This window comes from Cinclus cinclus, chromosome 17, assembly GCF_963662255.1.
Source record: "Cinclus cinclus chromosome 17, bCinCin1.1, whole genome shotgun sequence".
In the NCBI taxonomy this organism is placed as follows: domain Eukaryota; kingdom Metazoa; phylum Chordata; class Aves; order Passeriformes; family Cinclidae; genus Cinclus; species Cinclus cinclus.
Genome location: NC_085062.1, coordinates 12,028,120 through 12,052,522, shown reverse-complemented (window position 1 = coordinate 12,052,522; position 24,403 = coordinate 12,028,120). Strand labels below are relative to the sequence as shown.

Below are 24,403 nucleotides of genomic sequence, written 5' to 3'. Positions count from 1 at the left end.
GCCACAATAAAATCCGCCTCTTTTCTACACGCCCGGTGCCGGCCGTGCCTCCTTCGCCCCGCCCGCCGCATGCGCGCCTGGGGCCCGCACTAGGCCGCGCTGCCGCCCTTGCCGCTGCCCCGGGCCGCGCTCCGCGCTCCGCCGCTCCCGCCGCGATGATGATGATGGCGCTGAGCAAGACCTTTGGGCAAAAGCCCGTCAAGTTTCAGCTGGAGGAGGACGGCGAGTTCTACATGATCGGCTCCGAGGTGCGGCCCGGGCCGGGCTGGGCCGGGGGCTGCGGGAGGCTGCGCTCAGGGCGGGCGAGGGGCGGAGGAGAGCCCTGGCGTGGGGGGAGCGGCCTTGCGGCCCCGCGGGTCCCTCTGCCCCCGGTGGGCGCTGCCCGAGGGCCTGAGCCGTGCTGGAGGGACGGGGAGGAGCCCGCGCTCCCGTAGGGGACCCGCACGGGTACGTGGGCACCGGATCCTCGCCCGCTCGCAGCCTGAGGCCCCGCTCCCGGTCACCGGGAATTTCTGTACGCCGTTGTTGGGGGGGTTCGGGTTATTTCACGTGCTGCGAGGCAGCGAATGCCACACCTGGGCCTTTGGGCTCAGGAGCAGCACTGAAATCATCCGGTGCAGCTCCTTGTGCCCTGAGCAGAGTCTGGTCAAACGCCGCGGGCAGGGTTTTTGCACCCCAGTGTCTGTGCTGGCACTGTCCCGTGCTGAGAGCGTGTTGAGCCTCCCTGACGAAGAGCGTTACTCAAGCAAGAAACACTGGTCCCTTAGCACCAGGAAACAGTTGAAAACAGGAAAAAATGTTATGGCCCCCATCTTGATGCACAAAAAAGACCATTGGCTAAGTTTAATGCCAGCTCTATAGGTTGAGCAGGGACTAAACAGCCCTCACTCTCTCATGTAAAATGTAGAGTTTGAAAGCCAACTGTAACTGCAGTCAGCTGAGCTGTGAAGTTGCCATACCAGGTATGTGGAAAAGGAAGCGGGCTGTCTTTTTTATCCACCATTAATTTCTGTCTGTTGATGGGCACTGTAGAGTGAAAGATACAGCTAAAAACTGAGATTAAAAAAAAGAGTCTTCTCAAACAAGGAATAAAAACCTTGTGTGGAAGTCTGCCAGTGTTCTGTCAGTCTAAAAATTTGATTTCAGAGTCTAGAAATAGACTCTGTTCAGAAAGGCCTGCTGTAGCCTTCAGTACAGGTGAGGATCTTATGCCAGGAAGAACAGAACTGCTTTAGAGATGGTAAGTAAATCTGAAAGAGGACTATTGACAGCAATCACATTTTTGATGTTTAAATGGTCTTAAACAAAATACAGGTCTCTGGGCATTTGCTGTAGTCAAATAATGTCTAGATAATGGGGAGGCTCAAAGTGAAAATAATGTGTTAGAGAGCTGGGTATCTGGTTTACTTTAATTCCAACTGAGCATTGTACATTGACGTGGAAACTGAAGGAAAGAAGGTGTAGATTGTTCAAAAATACATGCAAATTAATGGAGTGCTTTCCTATTAAATTTCCTATTATCAGTGGATGGGAGTTTTTTTTTGGATCTAGTGAAATAAATGCTGCTAAAAAATTTATTTTCTGTATTGCTGGAAAAATCGTGGTGCTATTAGATGCCAAACACAGCACAAAAACCCAACAGAAACACCCTCTTAAGAGGTCCTTCTTGTCATTAAAAAGAGCTGAATTTCTACCAGCATGTGCTAAAACTCTCCTGAAAGGAATACCAGGCCACATCTCCACTTCTTCTTCTTGCAGGTGGGAAACTACTTGCGCATGTTTCGGGGTTCCCTGTACAAGAGGTACCCCTCTCTCTGGAGGCGCCTGGCCACAGTGGAAGAAAGGAAGAAGATTGTGGCCTCTTCACATGGTGAGAAGATGAATAAATGTTTCCAGTAATGTTTTTCAAACATTTTGCCCTGAAAAACTGTTCCTGGAGATTCAGAAGCTTGTGCGCCTTGAGGGCTGTATGAATCACCTCAGATTGCCCCAGTGATGGAGCACCCTGCAACGTTGGCACTGGTGGCTCCTGGCTCAGCCTGGCAACAAATATCACCTGATCAAAAACATTCTGAAATGGAAACATCCATCATGGAATTCCTGGGGTTGGCTACATTCATCACAAAGCAAAAGCCACATCTCCAAATCAATACAGTATTTCAGAAGAGATTTTTTGTAGACTAAGAAGGGCATCTCTGTCCCTTTCGTCAAATAGGCAGGAGTGTTGCAGAGATGCCCCACTGAAGACGTGCATCTTTGCTTAACTTTGCTTCTTGTAGGGACTGGATGTTTGTGCCTGCCAGAACTTGTGGTATGTTGCTACTGATATGACTGCTACAGGGAGAATATTGGTATTGTTTTTGTTAGGGACTAATAGCAGGCAGTTAAGTCTCCTAGCAGTCTGACTTCTTGTACATGCTGTAGACTAAAATATAATAAAAATAATGGTTTACTCTGAGCTTATGTCTGTTTCCTCCAGGTATCCTGCTGACCTCTTGCTTTCTTTTTTCTCCAACAGAAAATCAGCGGTCTCACAGTCCCCGAAGATGTAAGTCTCATCTGCATGTTATTCTTAGCTGTGCTAGAGGAAGAATGTCCACTGTGACCTTTGGTGCTATTACAATAATATTAATGTCTAATCCTCTTCCTCTGATCTCTCCCTGTGGTCACCCTAATTGTGCCTCCCAATCCCATTCCTAACTCTTCTTTCTCAGAACCTTAGCAGGACTCTCCAATGCAGATGGTCTCTGTCATTCAGCAAGAGCTGTCCTGAGGTCTCTCCCCATTTCCCTAGTCTTAACAGCTTTTCTATGGATGGTTGCATCTCTGTTTCTGGCTCTAAATCCACTGGGGGTTGATTGTTTGCTGGGCCTAGGTATCGACAAGAAGATGAAGCCCAAAGAAGGCTTGTATCTCTGTCTTAGTCCCTCCTGCAGTGACAGAGAGGGTTTGTCACTATGTAGCCTATAAATGCTACAGTGCTATGTAGCTCTTTTCTGTGTTAATTATTGGCATCCTCCCTGGTAATAGATCATGGCTATACGACATTAGCCACCAGCGTGACCCTGCTCAAGGCCTCTGAAGTGGAAGAGATCTTGGATGGAAATGATGAGAAGTACAAGGCAGTGTCTATCAGCACAGAACCTCCTACCTACCTCAGGTAACCCAGCGTTGGCAAGGGCCTAGCTCAGAAGGGAGCTGCTTGGAAGATGTCAGCTTGAGCAGGAGGCACGAGGAATGGCATAAACCCCGCTGTTGTGCAGGGGTTGTTTGCCAGTCTGCATTAAGTATTTGCAGTGCTGGGCAAATGGGGATCTCCAGAGTGTAAGGATTGGGTTGCTGCCCATATAAAACAGGAAGAAAAATCTAAGTGTTTGATGATACAACTTCTTTTGCAATTACTGCATTCCATCTGTAACGGATGTTTTACAGAACACTCTCTGCACATGCTGCCTTCTGGAGACCTTGCATTTCTCAGCAGTCCTTTTGTAAAGTATAGACAGAAAATCCAAATATAAATGCAGTATTTATAAAGGTGCACCTGGAATCATCTCTGATGGATATTTGTGAGCTGGGGAATGGCCTTTCGAGAAGCTGGTGTGGAACATGAGTTCCTGGTGGAACAGTAACGTTGATCGTTCCAGAATAAAATACCAGGAACTCGTAATAGCACTTGAAGTTTAAAATTACACCATTTCTTAAGTAGCAGCAGTGGTGCTGAGGGCCTGCAGGTTAACATCCAGTCTCCTCCAGAGAACAGAAAGCAAAGAGGAACAACCAGTGGGTGCCCACCCTGCCCAACAGCTCCCATCACCTGGATGCAGTGCCATGCTCAACAACCATCAACAGGAACCGCATGGGCAGGGATAAGAAGAGAACATTCCCTCTCTGGTAAGACAGCTTCCTGCTTCTGGAAAGTGGGAATAGTTACCAAAATGACATGCTGCCAGAGTAGTACTGATGAGTTCATGTAATGTTGTGATTCATCCCCAGCTAACAAAAGACCTACAGGACATTAACTTGGAGGTTCTTAGTTAAATTGTGTGTCTTGAGGCTCTGCATTGCAGTAGCCATCCATGGCTCAGAGCAGGGGCTTTCCTTCTGTCAGGAAAATGGTTCGTTCTTTTCCTGTTGAGTTCCTTCTACTTCCTGCTGATTTGCTGAGCAGTTGTCATTTCAGAAGCCTGCAGACCGTCTTTGTGAAGGACAGGCTGCTTCTCACTGATATGTACTAGTAACTTTGATCTAGTTTATTTAGTGGAAATTGCTGCTGAAGCTCACAACTAACACTTTTTCCATCCAAGAAAACTTCCTTGTTTTGTTTGCAGGAATGTGTTATGATAGATGTAATAAAAGGTGATAAACTAGTATTAGTCACCACAGCCCTGTAAGCTTGCACCGAGGAGTCTGTCTATGGACAGATCAGGAAGTTGGGAGTGTGGCTATTGCTTCCCACAAATGTTGCCTTCCCTCTATGGATGCCAAATGTGTCATATGCTTGTTGCATATACTGTGCTGTTGCTTTCCACTTTAGCTTTGATGACCATGACCCAGCAGTGATCCATGAGAATGCATCCCAGCCAGAGGTTCTGGTTCCAATCAGGCTTGATATGGAAATTGATGGGCAGAAACTCCGAGATGCATTTACGTGGAACATGAATGGTATGTAGCAAGGAGAGTTTCCTGAGGCTGGAGAGAGAAAGTTGTGTCCATGCCCCATTCAGACAAAGCTTTAAAGCTCTCACACTCCAGACTGTATTCAGTGCTTGCATCTCTTAGCAAATGCTCTGCCACTTCCATGGGTTGCAGTCATTCCTGGACACATGTAGTCTGAAGAGTTTAACTGGCAGATTTTCCTGAGCTAGTTCATCAGCTCAGTGGTCTGAGAGTACTCTGTTAGCTGAGGTTAATGGACATGGCTTCTGTGGCCACCTGGTCTGGATACCATGGAGCAAGTAAAGAAGGCTGTAAGTCCCTGTATCAGTGTGTCTGCCCTTACAGACCTGGTACAAAACACCCTTTTAAATGCAGAATACATTTGGGATTCCCTCTATTACCTCACCCTCTGGGATTTTTTGTGTTCTGTAAATGGCAGACATTAATTTCTAAGGAAGTTTACAGTGTTCATTCTTGTTCTGTAACAGAGAAGCTGATGACCCCAGAAATGTTCTCTGAGATTCTTTGTGATGACCTGGATTTGAATCCTCTGACCTTTGTCCCTGCTATTGCATCTGCCATCCGACAGCAGATCGAGTCCTACCCCACTGACAGCATCCTGGAAGATCAGTCAGACCAACGAGTTATTATTAAGGTAACACAGGAAGGCAGTAGAACAAGAGCTGAACCGTTTGGGTTTCTCTGGTTATGTTATGGGGGACTAAGAGTACAAAAGAGCAAAGGAGCTCTTAATTCCAGTCCTGCAAACAGATTCCCCTTTGTCCTTTGTATTGAGAACAGAACCAAGGTGACAGATGATTAAACATCCATGTGCCGAGCCTCTGAGATGATGAAATAGTTCAGTTAAAGCATTGCCTTCCTTTGGAATAGCTCAGCCTTGGTGAGCAATGCTGAGTTGTCTCTGTGCTACTGAAATTAAGAATTCAGTTAAGGAACTCTGCAGGTGAACCAGGAGTTACTGCTCTGTTCTCTTCAGCGTCTGCCTCGACACTTCAATTACCTTCAACAAGCCTTGGTGAAAGTGCAGTCAAATAACCTATTTCTTCTCTTATCCCCAGCTGAACATCCATGTAGGAAACATCTCCCTCGTAGACCAGTTTGAGTGGGACATGTCAGAGAAGGAGAACTCACCAGAGAAGTTTGCTTTGAAGCTGTGCTCAGAGCTTGGCCTGGGCGGGGAGTTTGTCACTACTATTGCATACAGCATCCGGGGACAGCTGAGCTGGCACCAGAAGACCTATGCTTTCAGGTACTGAGCTGCCACTTCCTTGTCTGGCTCTGGGATGTGTTTGTACTTCATGGGCATTTGCATCATTGGATCTTAAAACAGCTGACCTGATACAGAAGGTTTTGTTTGAAATTAGTCCTTATGACTTGCCCATTCTGTCCATCTTAACAGTTTTTTGTGCTTGTGGCTAAGTATCTTTTCCTGTTGGGTCTAATACATTTCAGGACCAAATACTGATGAAATGTCAGCTTCTGCTGACAGAATTAATTAACAGGGATACTCCATCTTCTAATGTAAGGTCATGATGAGCCCCAGATACATTTGTTGTTTTGCTGGCTTTGCCTAACTTGGGCCGCCCACTGTTTCAGGATTTAGTTATTTGAACTTGGACTGATGAAAACTGTACCTCTCTACCCAGGCTGATGTTAGAGGTGGGTTGATCATAGGCCCTTCTCACAGCTGGAATGCAGCATTGTCAGGTTTGATTAGTCAGCTTTGTAATTTGTCTCTTAAATGGCTTCCAGTTGTGCTGTGCAGTGTTCTGTGGTGAGTTCCTGCACTGATGTTATCCACAGCACAGTGCTGAGTCTGCAGCTGTAACAGTCCTTTAATGTACACTCTGATGTTTTGTGACCTCAGGTCATGGTGGCAGTCAAGGAAGTTTAAGAGTTCAAGCGCTGTGTTTGCAGAGGAGGGAATGGTACTGTTGACCCCAGTTTTGTAGGGGTCAGTTCAAGGAAGCAGCACAGGGAAATGTGCCTTGTCCTACCTCAGGCAGAAGGCAGGCAGTAGTTGGAGTGGGAATAAGCAAAGAGGAGCTGGAGACCATGGCTGCTGCCATGAGCTCTGCTCCTTCTTCCTGCTGCATCCAAAGGTTTCCTGTCTGGTCAGCCTTCTGTGAGAAATAAACACTGATCTGCTCTAGCCTAGTTGCTCTTGCACTGGTCTCTCTCTGCTTCCCCTGGGTACAGTTTTTATCCTGCCAGTCTTTACAGCAACTGCCTGGTTCTAAAGTGATCCCCAGAGTGATCATATTAGAAAACGGAAAGGGACCCTTTAGCACTTGTGGATTAAACTCTGAATTAAATTGTTAGATTGTGTGTCCATCCTGCTGATGTCCCTTGGAAGGTGGGAGGTGACTTCTACCTTTCCCTCCCCAACCTTGGACTTGCAGTTTTGGCTTGGACTGCATCCAGCAACAAGAACAAAGCAGTGGGTTGGCATTCCTCAGAAGTGATGGAAGCTTGCAGGGTGGTAGATGGGAACCTGGTACATGCTGTGCTGCAGCACTGTGTGCATTGTGGCCTGCAGTGGAGTGTCTGTCCCTCCTTCCTGTGCTTCTCCATGTATTGCAGATACCAAGAAAGTAATCCATGTATATGTTGACTCTTGGGAGTGGGGTTAATTTCTCCCTTTGCTTCTGCTGAGTTGCTGGAACTTGTAGCAAGTAGACCTATAGTCAGTACTGCCCAGGCTCATGTTAATGCCAGCTTCACACTATTCTCTCTAAAAACATGTTGGGCTGTGGTACCAAAAGGTGCTTCTTTTTAGGGGTAGTTCAAACAGACAGATTTCAGGCCTTCTTTAGGCTGTGGTAGTATTTCAAGAGGGAGAACAAAAACTAAAAAAGAAACCCCAACAGAACAAAGTACATAGACATGAGCTGTTCAGAGGGAAGACACCTAATTGAAACCTCATTTTTTTTTTTGTCACAGTACAAACATGTCCTCTTCCCTTTTTTCTTCTAGCAAAGGAGTACTTTTGAAACCTTACAGTGATTTATGATATTTGGGTTCTGTGGTTGGTTAGTTCTTGAATTTCCAAACCACAGGAGTGGTGGTTGCTCCAACGTAATTCCATTGATGTAAGGAAAGGGTCTGCTTTAGATGTATCAAAAGAACCTTAATATCTCAAGGGACTGGGGATTTGAGAAGTCATGTGCCTCTTAATCATCTGAGGGAGAGGTGAAACTGTCTTTTAGTTGATGAAAGCCAGGGCACTTTTTTTCAGCTGGGCTGCTCTGTGCAAAACAAGGAAAGCCTGAAGTCCAGTGGCAGGACAGGACTGGAAGCAGACAGGGAACTGCTCCCTGTGGGATTTTCAGGGGCAGTGTGTGCTGTGATGTTCCCTCCTGCATGCTGAGTGTTTCTGGTGGCAGCACCAGTCTTGCCTTTGAGATGTGAGCGATGGCTCAGGTTCTCCCACACACCAAACCCATCTTCCTGAGGAGTTCCCTTTCCAAAAGATGACATCTCCTTGCTTTGTTGGAGTGCCCCTGACACTCCTGCCAGAGGCCAGGAGCCTGAGCAGAGGCAGTGCTTTGCTCTGCTGGGATGCCTGCAGCTGACAGTGCTTTTCAGCCATTCTGGCAGCAGCACTTTGCTCCTCATCAGGAAAAAACAATGGAGGAGGAGCTGTCTTACTGTAGAGGCTGGGAGAAGAGGAAGGATTTTTTCAGTTTCTCTCTGATTCTTTGCTCAAGAAATGTGGTGTCTGAGTTGCCTTGCAGTTAGGTTATGCATGAGTCCAACTTTCCATCCCCCATTTAATTCTCTGAATGCTCAGTGTTAAGTGTAGTGAGGTAGAGATCATGCTATCACTAACAAAACCTCAGTTAATATCTAATTTTGCCTGGAATGTGTGGCATTCTAGGACTAAGATGAAATTCCTGGCTTTGAGTGTTGTTTAGTTGATGTCAGCAGTGCTGGAAGTAGATTTGATTAAAGCTTCCTCCCTGGATCAGATACCAAAGGCTCTGGATTAATTCTTCATGGTAGCATTAGTCTGAAGACTTGTTATTTCAGATTATTAGCTGATAATGCAGATGCAGATGTTGTGTGTTCCCATGATGATTAGCATTTGAGCTCTTTCCTGAGGGAATGAGAGGGCTGCCTGTGAGTGCTGAAATCCTGTGTAGGGGTGCATGTCCCATGGGAGGGGGCCGGATGTGTGTGCACACCTGTCCTGGGGCTCCTCTCACACACACACTTCTGCAGCTCAGGCTGAGCCACTTTCGAGATTTCAAAGCAAACATTTACATTCCGAGGCTCCTCTATATTTATGCTGGGCTTCCGGCTCCTCTGTCAATATTTGGGAAGCTACTCTTGGTCAATTCCTGTTGACTTTTACTGAAAAGCAGCTAGTGAAGCAGTAAATATTTTGTGCATGTGATAATACAGCTGGTCAGGGTGGAGAAATCTCTGAGGAACAGATCTTGTGATTTGGGGCACAGCCTGATGTTTTGTTGCATGTTTGCCACAGCTTCTGGTTGCAACAGCAGGTCCTAAAAGACTGTTCTTTCCAGTGTCAGGATCCCAAGAAAGGCAGACTTTTGCCAGGGAAGAGCTGTAAGGGGTGTGCTAGGCAAAATACAGCTAGGAAGTCAGAGCTGCAGAACAGCAAGGCTGGACAAGGAGGCCTGGGAACAGCCCCAGCTCCAGGGCTGTGCTGGGAGAAGCAGCCCAGGACTAATGGGCTAGGATGACCTGTGCCTTTTGGGGATCTAACAGCCTGTGTGGGAAAGAAATGCAGGTCCAGCACAAATCCCTCTCTAGCAGTGGCTGGAGATGGGTGTAGCTGCTTTCCCAGAAACTTCAGGTTCCACAAGGGTGTACCCAGGAGAATCTCTGGTGAACTTCAGGGAACCAGACTGTACCAAGCGGAGAGAAGAGGGAATGCTGAAGCCTGAAACACTGTAAATGATGCTCTGTTGTCCCTGTGCTTGTCCCTGGGCTGGTGACCCTGGGCAGTGCTCGGGGCCCACTGATGGGTGTTGTTGCTTTGTTGCCCTGCCCTGCCCTGCAGCGAGAACCCTTTGCCGACCGTGGAGATCGCAATTCGCAACACCGGGGACGCTGACCAGTGGTGCCCTCTCCTGGAAACCCTCACAGACGCTGAGATGGAGAAGAAGATCAGAGACCAGGACAGAAACACAAGGTACTGCCACTACTTTGGACGGTTCTCCTGGCCTATCCCTTGGCAGAATTTCCAAGCTTTGATGTTTACCTTTGCCTACTGAGAGCTGGCTGGCAGGATGTCAGCCTTGCTCTCAACAGAAACTTTAGCTTCAGAGTATTCAACTGTTATCACCTTCCTCTGCAAACATCAAAATGTCTACTTTACCATCTCCTGCTTGCAGCAGTTTCCTTTTTTTTTAACCCATTTTTTTCTTTTTCTTGGGCTCTTTGCTTGTCCAGGGGATTGTTTGTATAGGAAGGCATGAATCAAACATATTAGAGTTTCGTGCTCCCTAGAATCCTGCCATAAAGCTTCCTTTTCTGTAGTGTAAAGTTGAATTTGATGTAGCAATGGGCAAGTTCCCAACTCCAGCCTGACTGATGCCAGCCTGTTTGCCAGCACTATGTGGTGCTGGGGAGCACTATGTGGTTCCAGGGGAAGATCTGCCCACCAGAGACCTGCTAAATGATGTTTGACAAGCAGTTGAGAGCTTGATGAAATTCTTCCTGGCAGATATAAATGAATGGCTAGTATCTCTCCAAAAGTTACACTGTAACAATGGAAACAGTAAATATACTGGCCCAGCTCTTCCCAGGATGTTTTTTTAACTGCTGATTAACAGTAGCACAGTTATTTTTTTTGTCAGCTGGGGCTGGCTGAAGAGTTTACAGTAGCAGTAGGTTCAATCCAAGTTAAAAAGTGCCCTAACAGCTGTTAGTGAAAATAGTGTCTTTGCCTTATCAACAGGGGCACTCTCAGATGACTGAGTTCTGTCTAGGAATAAACCTGTCTGCAAAACGGACAAAGCTGTGGCAGCCTCCCCAAAAGCACTGGTTTTGGTAAGACCTCCCATGACTGTAACATGCACTTACTGTGCCTCTCTCTCTCCCTTAGGCGCATGAGACGTTTGGCCAATACTGCTCCAGCCTGGTAACCTTCCTGTTGTGACACTGGTGCTCTTCCTACAGACTTTATCCCTATTCCTCTTCCCAAATGGATCTAGAATTGGCAGGGGTCTTTCTGTCTCTGAAGGGGACATACATTCCACTTGCCACAAGTTCCCAGTACTGCTGATGCCTGCCCCCACCCCCTCCAGCCCAATGCCACGTACCAAGAACGCTGTGGGAGCAGTGTGACCTAGCCAAGACCTGTGGCAGGGGTTGGAGCCCTTACATGCCTGTGTGTGGACAGTGTAAAGATTCTTTTGTATAGGTGCAATGTGCACTATTAGGACAACTTTTTAAATAAAATGAACGCATACAATGTAGGTTGAGTTCAGTAAGTTTGAATGAAAAGTGAATCTCAGCATGTTTTTTTGCTGTTCTGGTAACTGAGCAGTCCCAGGGCCTACTATTAATGCTTTTGGGTATAGTGCTGAACACTCACATGTGTTCAGTTTTCCTGGGTGCTTTACTTGAACAGGTAAAACAGCCCAAAAACCGTTTGGTGCAGGGCAAAGTGAGAAAGAGACTTAGAGAATTGTTTGCTGCTCCTATTTCTAAGGCTTGGTCTGTTACCAGACTTGGCACAGTCTGTAATGAACTCACACAACACTGTCAGCTGCAGTGCACAGGGCACTCAAAGCAAAATGGGTGTCATGAGTGCCCTTAGCACCGCCCTGTCGGGATTTTACAATCCTGTCTTTCTAAAAATAGAATCTGTTGAAGTGAGATTTAAAGAAAAATCCAAGCTTGCTTACAAACTAATTAGAATCTGTCTTGGTGTTGAGGTATCACATCTCTCTGATAGAGTTCGTACCATTCACTGCCAGAATTGATGAGTGTTGCAAGCCAGGCAGATTTTGCTGGCAGCCTGACAGTTATGTTCAGGCCTTTATGATAAAGCCATAGGTTTTATGATCCTTGCTGATCCACCCACCCTGCTAGCATAGTCAAAAACATTTTCTGGCCTTAATTTATCATGTTTAGACTTGAGTAATAACAGAGACAGTTCTGATTCCTGGGTGGGAGGGAACTTTTTCCAGATGTTACTCTGCAGAAACTGAAAACTTTCAAGTTAGTAATAATATTATTCAGTCTTATCCTAGGCTCCCGTGCCAGAGTGGTACTCCATGCATTACTTCATATTAGAGAGGTTGAAAGGTTATTTGAGCCAGATAAAACAGGGATTGCTGCTGCATCTTAGCCTCCTATACAAAACGTGATTTGGCTCATGGACATAAAAACCTCCAAGCCTTCTTGAGACCACTTCAGCCTTCCTTTGTTATATGACCAGGGACTTCCACCAGCAGTCTCTTCAGGGAATTCAACTAAAATAGGTGTGAAACTGCTGTAGCCTTAAATCAGCATCTGTGGTGCAGTTTTTTTAAGCTCTGTGAAGTTTGTGATTTCTGATCCTCAAGTTCACAATGAGGCACAGGCACACGAGGACTGCAGCACCTCTCTGCTTCTCAAGGCCAGAGAGGCTGTACAGATTGGCCCTTGAAGCAGCCAGGGACAAAGCAGGACAGTCGAGGGACCAAGTCCAGAAAGATGGGAGCTTCAGCCAGCTTTCTTTATACAGCATTAGGGCTATGGGCAACAGCCAGGAGCAGCTTTCTGGCTCTACAATCACAACTCTTGGGTTAATCTGGTACCCTAAAAGCATAACCCCATTTTTACATTTCAAAGCCCCATCTCAGGCCATTTAAAAGAGAACATCTGCAGACTTCAAAGACAAACTCCTCCTAGGGAGACTGAAACCCCAGTTCTGTTATCATCAGGTCATGCACAAAGCACCCAGCCAGTACTTGTTGAGTCTGACAGTGCTTAGCCCTTATACCATTCTATCTTCTACAACAAATTAGCACCTGTCCAGGCAAAAGAGCTTGTTCAAATCAGGTGTGAATTTTGATAAAGTGTTTTAATGGAAGACCACAGGGGAGGTTGGAGGTGGAGTGGGGTGTTTGTGTTTTATCAGATGTTGGTTACTCGCACTGCATAGTTTAGGGTAGTTTGCAAGTTTGAGCAGCCAGCACCGTTAGGAGTGAGCTGTTGTAAATACAATGGGTGCAGACTCAAAGGCTTTGAGGTCAGGTACGAGCACAGTGTATACTGTATTTGCAAGAATGATCAGATCCATTTCATACAGGTGTCAGGGGAAGGACAAGCTTGGTTAGTTTGCCCCTGAAACTCAGATGTTTAAGTTTCAGAACTAAAAAATTCAACAAGAATGGAATTACACTCAGGTGCAGACAGTCTTTATTACCAGTGTCAAATGGTGCTTCCAGCCACTGCCTGGGTCAACTGTCCAGCTCAGTCCCTTTGTCCTTTCCCAGGCACCCCTTTATCTAATTAGACGTCCCCCACGCTCCTCCTGCTCTCCAGCCCTGCTGAGAGAAGAAGGAAAGGACATCTTCCAGCTAGAGCCTGAACTTTGCCTTGCCCACCAGAAAAGAAAATCCAAACCTGGCAGTTTTGAGTAAATTCCTGATGAATTTTTACCTCTGTCCCTGGCAGAAATGGACACACAACTGAAAAATAAAGACTTTAATGTAAAGACTCTTTGGAACCAACCACCAGAAAAGGAGCGGGGCACATAAAGAAAAGAAAGAGGTCGAGCTGCATTCTACCATGGTACAGAACTATTTCATTGAAAGCCCACAAAGAGGTCCCACAACAGTGAGGGCCAGGTGTCTTTGTACAGAGGGCAAGAGTGACCTGGCACAAAGCAAGTCATTAACAGCAGGAGAAGGATGAACATGTTTAACACCCCATTTGGTACTTATTCCACACCAGGTAACTGAGGAGCCATCACAGCTTCAGCCCCTGGCCCTAGAACACCTCTGTAAGCATTCAGCAGTACCTGTGTGCAAAGCTCTGTGGATCCACTTAGTACAAGGGGAAGATGAGTTACCCACACAAACAGTGACACGCTACACATCAGAATGGCAACTGGTGTTATTCCAGTAGGATCTCTGGGCCACAGCAAAAGTCCAGCCAGAAGAGAGGACTCTGGCTACATGAAGAAGACCTCCATGTTACTGTAGGTGCTGGTGCTCGTTCTGGTCTTGGTCTCTAGGCTGGTGTTCTGGACGATCCTCAGGGAGAGGGTTGTAATTGGGATCCTCTTCAGGTGTGTCAAAAACCATCTTCCTGGTAAGGGACACACCCATCCCACCGGGCATGCAGGTTAGGAAACTGAACTGAGGATCACAAGCTCCCTGCCCTCCTAGGAACACCCTGGCCCTCTGTGGGGCTTGGCTGGCAGCCACAGCCACTGGCCCATTGGCCATCACCAACTGTTCTTGTGCTCAGTGATGACAGTACCTCCTTCCTTCATCACTAGGTCAGATTTGATTGTCAGTGCACAAAGCAGAACATATTCTGCTTTCTTAAACTACAAATATACATCAGAAAAAATCCTGCCTCCATCTAGCATTTCCACAAGCAGTAAGCAGACTCTAGTTCTACTAGCAAAGCTGAAGGTAGCAGGAGCTTCTGTGTGGGCCCTGTACACATTTACATAATTTGCAAATAATACAGCAAGGGCATGGCCTGTGGAGCTGAAGTGCTGTCTGCAGGCAGTTGCCTCTTATGGTCACAGTTTGCTATGGAAGTGATCAGGTTGAGAAAGCCCACAGTAAAGCCCAGAAAGAATCAACTTTACTTACAGAAAGCTAGGGGTTAACAGCAACTTCTTTCCTCCAGGCTGGTTAGGAAAAACATCTTCCAAGAAATAATAGATATGACCCACTGCAATCCCTGGGAAGAGATGCCACCAAGGTCAGGCACAGCTGCGACTCCTTTGCCAGCTGAACCAGAGCTGCTGGGTAAAACTCCAAAGAACCCCTCAGGTGTGTGCCCACATCCAGCTCCCTCCAGAGCCAGCGATGCTGCAGTTTGCTGTGATCAGCACACAGGGAGCCCATTAGCCTGAGGGCAGCATCACACACCCAGGAGACGACACAGAGCGAGTGTCAGAGCTCACCACACCCAGCTTCTGCCCCTGGGACAGACACACCAAAAAGCAGGTCACAAGCAAAAGCCCAGGCCTGAGCCCAGCCACCCAGAAACCCAGCCAGCTCACTTTTGGAAACCCCACATCTTCGGTCAGGTGGAACAAAGGAAATGTGCCAGTGTCCCAGCAGCACCTATGAGAAAGTGCTGTGGCTGCAGGGTGCCCTTGTTCCCATCACCCACCCGCTTTGACTTACCCAGCAAATCGATGATGATGGAGTTGCCTAGGAGCAGAGAGAATCCCATCAGGACCCAGGGCAGGAAGGGGGCTTGGAAGTTAAGAAGCCCAAAAAAGTTCATGCGGATGTAAGGGTTCCTGCGACTCCATACATACACCAGCATGATGGTGAAAGCCTGGCCCAGGAAAAACAGGCTGGCAAAGAGTCCAAACAGCTGGGAGCTACCGAGTCAAGGAAAAACCCACCCACCCTGTGCACCACCCTCCAGGCAGCACAGGTGCTTTGGGACAGGAAACCCAAACTAGAGGCAGCTGATCACAGCATTCCAACACATCGTCCATGTCACCAAGCCTTTCCTGGCTGAGATATACTGACCACCACTGTCCTCACACACATCTCCCTCCATGCCACCCCAGAACAAGACACTCTGGAGTGCACATGGAGGTTGCTCACGCCTTAAGCTGAGGGCTTCAACCACCAGAGACCAGAGAGCTTTACAGTCACCTTTGAAAAAACGAACGTCAAAATGACCTTCAAAGAAGGGCTTTTACAGTCTCACAGCACTTGGGACAGTAGCATATCTAAACAACTGGCTCACATCCTGTACCCAGTATCTGCCTTCTACAGAAGATGTTCAGTACTGAGATGGCTCTTGGAATTCACAGTCTTCTTCAGAACACAAGGAGACAGAGAGAGGCAAAATTTCCCCCTGCTCTTGGTGTAGTTGGACTCCAAATCCACCTCTGGCCAAGCATATGGCTGCTGCAGCCACCTGGATTCTAATGGCTCACACAGCTTCATGCAGAGCTCCATGGGGACAGCAGTGCTCTGAGCCATCTGCACAAGACAGCAGAACATATTCAGAAAAGGTTTATACTTGGGAGGGAAATAAATTTCACCATCAGATTACTGTGTCATGAAAAGAACTTCAGCTGTGTAATGGCAGCACCTGCAGCTACTGACAGGCTGCAAGCTCTGGGCTCACACTGCCTGATGTGCTGACAACAGAGTGTGTGGGAACCCACTCCTTGTCCTCATGGCTCCACATTCTTGCCTTTGTCCTGAGCCAGGCTCACGCAATCACAGCCAGGCTGCACTCACCAGAGCTCAGTCAGTGGCCCTGTCACAGCTGGACAGGTTCTTGCAGCAGAACACGTGGCCTCCTTTCAGGCTGAGCTTCCCGAGCACTCTGCCACGTGTCCTCTTCAGGCATGAGGCAGCCCAGCCCCTTGCCAGGGCCATCAGCACTCCTGCAGACAGCAGCACAATCACAGGCAGCTTTTCTCTCCTCTAAGTACACTGCATGAGGCACAGGCCAAGCCAAGGGTGGGAAAGATGAAGAGCACAAGCTGTGCCATACAGCCAGAAGCTGCCCCTGCACCACATGCTCAGCATGAGCCTGGCAGGCCTGGGGCACAAGGCCCTGAGAAGGTTCATAAAGGTTCATAAAGCAGCTGTGCTGCCCAGCAGACAGGTACCTGCTCCACAGCACAACCAGGATGCAGACGTAGCAGACAAGCCCTACACTATCCACAGCATCTCAGGAGACACCATCGAGCCTCAACCAACTCAAAAGGATACTGTCATGAGAAACCCTCCAAAGAGGAACATGAAGACAAAGTCAGCCGTCCTTCCACGGAAGGAGCCTTCTTCTAGCATGCGGCAGTACCTGTACCTGAGAGCAGGAGAGAGGGAGGGGTTGCAGTATAGGAAATTAACAGCTGGCCCACAGAAATTAACTCTGTGCCCCACAGCAGCACTTCCCAGGAAACAAGCTGCTACGAGCTATTGCATCCCAGGGGGCTCAGCCAGGTGTGCAAGCCCAGAGCACAAAAGTGCAAATTTTACCTCACACCACTGACCCCATGGAAAGAAAGAGGCACCTGCCGTGCTTCAGCCAGAGCTCACCCCTGCAGCAAGCACAGATGGAGGGGCAGGAGGGGCACAGCTGGAATTGAAAAGAGCCAAGGGAAGAACCCACAGCCCTAGAGTGCTGCCAAGACAAGCCATCCTGGGGAGGAAGATGGATTGGGGGAGTTGCAGCTAAGCCAAAACGGGAGCAGAGAACTTCACTGAGACCAAAGGATACAGAAATATCATGTTGAAAAAGAAACTGAATCCCAGGGGCCCAAAAAAGAGGAAGTTGGTGATCAGCCTCCATATCTGAAAGAGAAGAGAGAGGAGAGAGAAAAGGAAGTGGACAGAGCTCTCTCATCATCACATGTAGAGCAGCCCATCACACTGTCCACAGGGAATGCTCAGTCATGAACCTGTCCCTTCAGAACCACCCCAGGACACCAGACAGCTGCTCCACCCTCTGGTGGGAACTCCTTACACGATACTCTGACACATCAGAGTACCTCACCTTTCCAGGTACGGAAAAGAAGATTTCTCTACTTTTCTGGAGGAGACAAGCAGCCACAATTCAGCACCCAGAGCCAAACCAATTACTTTTCAGGCCTCTCTACAATAAAGCCCTCTCCAAACGGCCCAACAGCGCTGCCACACACGGTGTGACAGAGACGGCAGAGATGGGTTTTGAGTCAAGGAAAAAGGAGATGCCGAGATGGTGTGCGGCAGGGAGAGGCTGGAAGGAGCTCTCTCCACTCAGGTGCCCGTGACAAGAAGGGACGCTGTGGTGCTGAGGCAGCCCGCAGCACTCGGGGCGGGCTGGAGCAGAGGGAAAGGAGCCCCCGGGATGACACAGCACTGCCGGGACACCCCGGGCCCACGCTGTCACACCCACCCCTCGCCGGGAAGGGGCACGGCGGCCCCAGACCCCGAGCAAGGCCTCACCTGGAATTTCCTGAAGATGAGGTCGGGGTTGAAGTACAGCTGGAAGGGGGTGATGAACTCCAGCTGCTGTGGGAGACAGGCACAGCAGCTCCCATCACCCGCTGCCCTCGGCCAGCCCCGGCTCCCGGCCCCCGCCCCGCAGCCCCCCGGCCCGGCCCCCGCTCACCACGGCGGCGGTGGTGAGCACGCAGGCGGTGGTGTAGGCGCGGGTCACGGCCGGCATGCCCAGGTACTCCTGCGCGAAGCCCTGGTACGCCATGGCCGCGCCGCTCCGCCCGCCCGACGCGGCGCCTTTAGCGCCCCCCCCCCACCGGCGCCGCAGCACGCCCCGCCCCCGCGGGGAGCGCCGGCCAATCCCCGCGCGACAGGCGGCGCGCGCCGGCCAATGGGAGCGGGCCTCATGGCCCCGGCCCGCGGCCGCAGCCAACCCGGAGCGAGAGCGTCGTGGGCGGGGCACGCGGGCCGGGGGCGGGAACCGGCGGCAGGGGACGGGGGAACAGGCGGGCTGGGGAACGGGACGGGGACAGCGACAGGGAGGGAGACAGGGACAGGGAGAGAGATAGAGACAGCGACAGAGATAGGGACAGGGAGAGCGACAATGACCGGGACAGTGACAGTGACCTGCCCGGCCGGGGAAGTCTCGGCCCGCTCCTGCGCTCCGCCGCGGCCCCGCAGTGTCCCCGGGAGCCGGGGCTGTCAGCGCGGTGTTCCCCCGCTGGGCCGGGACAGCGGGGCGGTGCCGCAGCCTCAGCCGGGGTGTGCTGCCGCTTGCTTCGCTCATCAGAAGGGTCTCGTATTCACTAAGGCGCAAAGGGCTTGAGGATTTCAGCAGTTCCTGCTGCAACCTCTCCTGCCTCCTGGACGGAGCAGTGGGGCGCTCCCCCAAGCTGTGCGGGATGGCTCCGGGCTGTCGAGGTCTCTGGAAGGAACCGAGCAATGTGCGGTGGCAGCAGGTGCGGAGGGAGCGGCCCCGGGGCTGGGGAGGGAGCGGAGGGTCAGCGCTGCCCGCCCGTCCCGCACACACACCGCTCCCGAGCAGGGGCTGACACCGCTCTCCAGACACACGGCATTCCCCGCTCTCCTGCTCGCTGTGCTTCCCAGACCTGCCTGCCCTGCTCAGCAGCCGGGTCTGACGTTACTCAGATGAGGAATGGGACTGCTGTTGGGCTTGTGCTGGAGAGGGTTAAGCTGTCATCAGAGCTTTAATGAACCCTGAGATTTCCCTTTAAACCCTCGGTTAATGGGAAATGAAATTACCGAGGGGGAAGGGAGTCTTTGTGTCCTCCACCACCTCCACCCTGACTGTCCTTTGATGAAATACAAAACCCAGCTGGAAGATGACGGGACATGAGGGTAAAGCAACATAAAGGGGGAGAGAGGGGAGAACACAAGAGACCGGTGGGGTCTGTCAGACCAGAGAATGGGCTCCTGAGTGCCCTGGGCACTGCAGTGCTGAGAGCACCTCTGAAGTGGCTGGGGGAGAAGGAGCTGCATTAGGGATGCTGGGAATGGAGTTGAGCGAGGAACTTGGCCCCCAAACTGCAGCAATGTCAACAGGCTGTGTGGGCACAAGCTTCAGGTGGGAGCTGGGATGGATGTGGGAGCTCTGGCAGTTGAGAAGAGGTGAGCTTGCAGGGAAATTAATCCGGCCAGGATTTCTGCAAAGGGCTGCCCTTATTTATGTGGCTGTTTCAGCTGCTGCAGCTCAGCTCTCCAGAATACCACACAGCTCCCAAAACAGAAGAATGGGCAACTGAGTTGAAGAACCGCGAGTCAATAAGTGAATAATAAATGAAATAAATTAATAAGTATCCTGTTCCTTCGGGTGGAGAATTAGAGGTTTCCTATCTGCTCTTGCTGCCTGTGGACACCAGACAGAAGCTGGATTCAAACACCATGATTCCTTCCCCTTCCTTAATTGAACCAAGGCTGGGAGATGAATACTGGGAGGCTGTCTGCTGGAAGCAGGCCCCCACTAGCTCCACAGAGATGAGAATCCAAATAATCAATCCCACTAACTCTCTGTGAAAGACTATATGCAAATTAGACATTGCATAAAATCTCTAAAAAAAATGTAACCGAAGAATTCTATTTGTCCAGCTTTCTACTTAAGTGTCTTTTCTAGGGTTTGTGGGGGAAGGGGGAGAAGTGATGAAATGCATCAGGAAGCTCACCAGCTCCCACTGGGAGACGCCAAACAAATCTCAGTGTCACCCTGAGTTCTCAGGCTGCTTTCTGCCCTGATCTCACTCCCTTCGGAGCTCAGCCAAACTGACTTCATGAACTGCAGTGCACCCAGGGCAGCTTTAGTCTTTATTACAATCCGTGTCACATTTTATGGGTTTTTGGAATTATGGCTTTCCACAAGTTCCCATCAGCCCAGCCACATATTTGGGTTCACACACACACCCCTTCGTAGTGATGCTGACATATGGCCTTTCAAAAAATCATGACATCTAACTGAAAGCCTGAAAAAAAAACCAAAGCCAAACTCTGTCTCAGCTGCAAGAAGGTAAAGAGGGACTGCCAGAAAAACCCTGCCCAGGAGTTCTTTCACTGATTTCCTCCTGCCTTGTCCTGCCCCTGCCTCAAAGCAGATGTAGCACAGTGATGTGCCATTGCTTCCTGCCATCTGCTGCGCTCCCCTTCCTTTCGGGATCAGTTCAATTGCTGCCAATGTGCAGCATCAGCTTCAAAACCCAACGTGTCAGAAACTCAAAGTTTCCTTATAAATACATGTGATGCCCAGACTTCAGTCCATTTTGGGCAGGCTTTGGAAAGGTCTCTGTCTGCATGCTCTTGGAGCAGCCAGAGGACCTAATTAGAAGGACTCCCAACTGTTACCTTTGCACAAGTCCTTCAAAGGAAGAACTGAAACATGATGGTGTCTCTTTGCCAGACAATATTTACCCATTGTGCATCTGCAGACTCAGTGATAGTAATAACCTGCAGCATAAATTCAACAGCTTCCTGTCTCAGTTTCTGCAAACCAAAACTGCAGAGTTAGAAAACAGAGAAAAAAAGCTATTAACTCTCTCCCCATGAGTTAAACAGCACATAAACCTCAAGAAGGCACATGAGCAAAGATAAATGGGCTGTTGCAGCAGTCATCTCTTTTGTTTGTAGTAAATTATTGTGTGTAATTCATGTTTCCTGTCCATAAATACCAGAGGAACTTGAAGACATGGAATCCATTCTAATTCAGTAAAGACAAAAACAACTCCTTTTGAGCCCATATGGAACTTGTTTCTATCATAATTATTTTGGGCTTAGTAATGAGTTCAAGATCTAACTGCCGTCTCTAATTGTTTCAAGAATAAACAGCTGCTTTGTTTAAAGGCAGCAGCTCCCATTTTGCCCAGCACAGCAGTCCCCGGGGTCGCAGGATGAAAGGAGCTGTGCCGTGTCAGCACGGACCCTAACGAGCATTGGCGCCCTTGGCAGGGCGCTCACCCCGCCCGCAGCTGATGGGGCACGAAAACAGCCCCAGGCACGCACTCGTGAGCGTCCAGCTGGTGACATGTGCCCTCTGCTCTTCAACGCCGTTGGCATTTTGTCTGTAACTTCATCTGATGATGTTTTGCACCGAGTCCCGCTGTGACAAGTCGGTGACGCGCAGGCATCTCCTCCAGCTGGGCTGTCGGGTACTCAAGGGAGAGCATTCACTCCAAGCCCCTTGCTCGGGGCAATGCTCCACCCCCCGCTTACAGTGCCGAATCTTTCCTTCGTCTGAAAGCAAAGATACCTCCACATCCCCTCCAAGGGACTGCCCCTGCCAGCGTTTGGGATCGTATTTTGTCTCAGGCCAGTTGTGCTCAAGGTCTCACCACTGCTCCCCAGGACGCACCGTGCCGGACACTCCGGGTAGCCTTGGTGTAGAAGAGTTCTCTACATGATGCCCTGGCTCTAGGAACAAATGAGCCACACCAGCCAGGCGGACCTTTCTGGAAGGTTATTTCAGCTCCCAAGCTCAGTCCTTGGTAGCATGGACAAGAGGTGCCAAGAGCTCCATGCACCTACTGCACTCAGATAAGCTGTGTAATCAGAACTGCTTGAGGCACTTGAAGTGTTTACTTTTCCATGTATAATAGCCATATACAAATTCTTTCTTCTTCATTGAAGGATTTCTTGTTCCAAATCACCTAACTCTGGAGTGTGATGGCTGTATCAGGAGAAAATGAATAATAGAGAATTAGATGGATTTTATAATTTGTTTGTTTGTTAGAAAGAAACTGAAGATAGCACTTAGAGTTCAGCCCTACAAGGACATGTGGTTTGCACAGGGCTTGCTGTAAATCACAGCTAATGTTATTTTTATTTCCTATGGTTTTTCAGTTAAAAACTACAGCTTTTCATCTGGCATATCATGAGAAAGAAGATCTCATTTAAATCTCCTTGAGCACAGCCTCATCACATATCCAAATAAAGCACCTCTTCCAAAACAGCTTCTGATCATGAGTTGAAGACATCAAACAAGAAAATGTCTGCCTCCTTTGCACAGTTATTTTTCTCTAGTGTTTAATAATTCTTGTTAAATTCTTCTGCCTTGTGATCTATCCTCTACACCACAGCTCACCTCCCACAGCTGTCAGTAGGGAGTACAGTTCAGGAGCCCTTGTTTTGTAACATCCATTTCATAAGCACTGTGGCCAAACCAATAAGAGGTCTGAAAAACTATGCTTGTGTCTTATAAAAAGAGGTCTATGCTCAGCTCACAAATAGCAGCACATACTGAGCATGCTGTCAACAGCTGGAGAGCCCTACAAGGAGTCAGAATAGGTATTTGTACTTTGGTTTTCACCAGAGGCAGGACTGTGTGTCCCAGTCCAGCTGCCTCTCAAAGATCCACGGCACAGCTCTAATCAAAAGCTCTGTCTGAAGGGTCTGTTGAATAAGAAAGCAGGATGAGTCTGACACTGACACTGCTGCACACATTTTCCTCTCCTTTGATGGGAACATTCAGCAACATTTGGTGCCATTTGGTAGAGTCTAAATGCTCTTCCCTCACACACAAGAAATAGAGGTTTTGTTCAGGCAAGGATTTTGTTCCCACTGGACTTAAGGTCACTCAGTTTCAACTAACTGCCTGTGTCAGTGTCTGATACAGAGACAGAAGGAAAATAAATACTTCAGCCACAGCATGACCTGCAGCTCACAATGGACTGAAAAAAGGGTATTTCCATTATTTTTAGGATTTCGGGTTTTCTGAGTTTTCCCAGAGAAGCTCTAGTGCTTATCAGGTGGGGGAAAAGGCAGACTGCTGATCCAACACACAGCTGTCCTGACATCCAAAAATCCCAGCTAGCAAGGGAAAGCAGCAAGTTCCCTTGGCTGTCTGAGCCCTCATGTCCTCAAAGGACTCAGCTCCCATGGATCTCCACTGCTCTGGAAAGTGTCCCAGTGACTCTGTGTGGTAGCAGAAGCTCTGTCAGCATTGAGTCCCTGCCCTGAGAAACCTCTGTGATGAAGCACAACGCTGAAGTTCTTATACAGTGTCTTGAACTTATATAAATTGTGGGGTTTTTATAAAGAACATTAGCAAACTGCTGGAACTGAGGGTAACGGTGTCACAGTAGGGCAGTCATTTCCTACAAAGAAAAATCCATTTCAAGAACTAAATTCCACAAACATTGCTTTCACCGCGAAATCACCAAACCTGCAGCATGTTTCTTGAGAATGCTGCTGGTTTGCAGATCTTATTATTTGTCTTCTGCATTCCGAGTGAGTTCTGCAAGAGTCAGGACAAGCAAACAGAGACATTTTGTATCTTGCAGCGATGGTCCTTACAGGAAAGTGAGAAGGGATTGCAGAAACAGCCAGGCTAGAGCTTGGGAAAGTTAACAACCAGCCCCGGAGCTGCTCCAAAACTCCTCTGCAATTTACAGTGTAGCGTTTGGAGGGAGAATTCATCCTGTAGATCCAAGCTTCACAGATGGAAATGGGGCCCCTTTTCTCCCCTTGAAGCTGGTCCAGATGATTCTGGTGTAAAACCACACTAAAACATTGGAACCTCTCAGTTCGTGACAGATCAAAGAGCATGTGTTGATGGTCTTGCCTAATGGCAGCATTACCACTTATTCCTGCAGTCAGATAACTGCAGGCAGAGACTGCCGCGTTCTCCAAAGCACTCCTCTCCCATGTGCATGGCATCATATTTCACCCTGATTATGACGGGATTGAGTTCAGTGAAAGAGTATTTGAAGGAAGAGGGCGGTGGGTCCCTACAGAACTGCTGGAAACCTGCCGGGTTTGTCTGAAGGCTTCCAGCGCCAGGACTTTGAGTAACTGCAGAGCAGTGGTTATACCCTGGTGACATAGCCTGACCCGGGAATTTCTGATCTACGACTCAGAAACTGTGACAACGAGGATGAAACATTGGGAAATCTGAGGCTCTTGAGGTGCAGCAAAAAGCCACTTAGAAACATAACCAGTGCGAACATCTCTCACCACCAAAGCACGAGTGATATAGATGCTGTGTAGACTGAAAAAAAATCTATCCCTTCACTCCTCAAGGCAGCTGTTGCTAGAAAAGATAGATGACAACCTCCTGGAACTCCCAGCTAGCCAGCTGCACACGGATCTAGCCACAGCAACACCCAGTTTGTGCC

General features: G+C 48.9%; 2 protein-coding genes across 6 annotated transcripts; one reads left to right on the top strand and one right to left on the bottom strand.

Moving 5' to 3' along the window:
- Positions 1–122: 122 nt before the first annotated feature.
- On the top strand, positions 123–11,118 carry SMARCB1 (SWI/SNF related, matrix associated, actin dependent regulator of chromatin, subfamily b, member 1). Of its 3 annotated transcripts, XM_062504548.1 has the most exons (10): positions 123–248; positions 1,759–1,870; positions 2,519–2,548; positions 3,031–3,160; positions 3,754–3,891; positions 4,535–4,662; positions 5,145–5,311; positions 5,736–5,926; positions 9,710–9,841; positions 10,757–11,118. In XM_062504548.1, the coding sequence occupies exons 1-10, from the start codon at positions 156–158 to the stop codon at positions 10,794–10,796; spliced, it is 1,161 nt and encodes a 386-aa protein (XP_062360532.1). In that variant the 5' UTR covers positions 123–155; the 3' UTR covers positions 10,797–11,118. The 3 variants fall into 3 exon arrangements, with proteins under 3 accessions (XP_062360532.1, XP_062360534.1, XP_062360533.1); XM_062504550.1 differs by lacking the exon at positions 2,519–2,548 and having other exon boundaries at positions 138–248; XM_062504549.1 differs by lacking the exon at positions 2,519–2,548 and having other exon boundaries at positions 138–248; positions 1,759–1,888.
- A 2,256-nt stretch (positions 11,119–13,374) lies between these two features.
- Positions 13,375–18,070, bottom strand: LOC134050921 (derlin-2-like). 3 transcript variants are annotated; one of them, XM_062504346.1, is made up of 7 exons: positions 17,962–18,070; positions 17,796–17,861; positions 17,089–17,162; positions 16,581–16,674; positions 15,018–15,213; positions 14,475–14,565; positions 13,375–13,956 (listed from the first exon to the last, which is right to left on the bottom strand). In XM_062504346.1, exons 1-7 carry the CDS (start codon positions 18,052–18,054, stop codon positions 13,842–13,844), a joined length of 729 nt encoding a protein of 242 aa, XP_062360330.1. In that variant the 5' UTR covers positions 18,055–18,070; the 3' UTR covers positions 13,375–13,841. The 3 variants fall into 3 exon arrangements, with proteins under 3 accessions (XP_062360330.1, XP_062360331.1, XP_062360332.1); XM_062504347.1 differs by having other exon boundaries at positions 13,375–13,952; XM_062504348.1 differs by having other exon boundaries at positions 17,796–17,858; positions 17,962–18,054.
- Between the last annotated feature and the right edge of the window lie 6,333 nt (positions 18,071–24,403).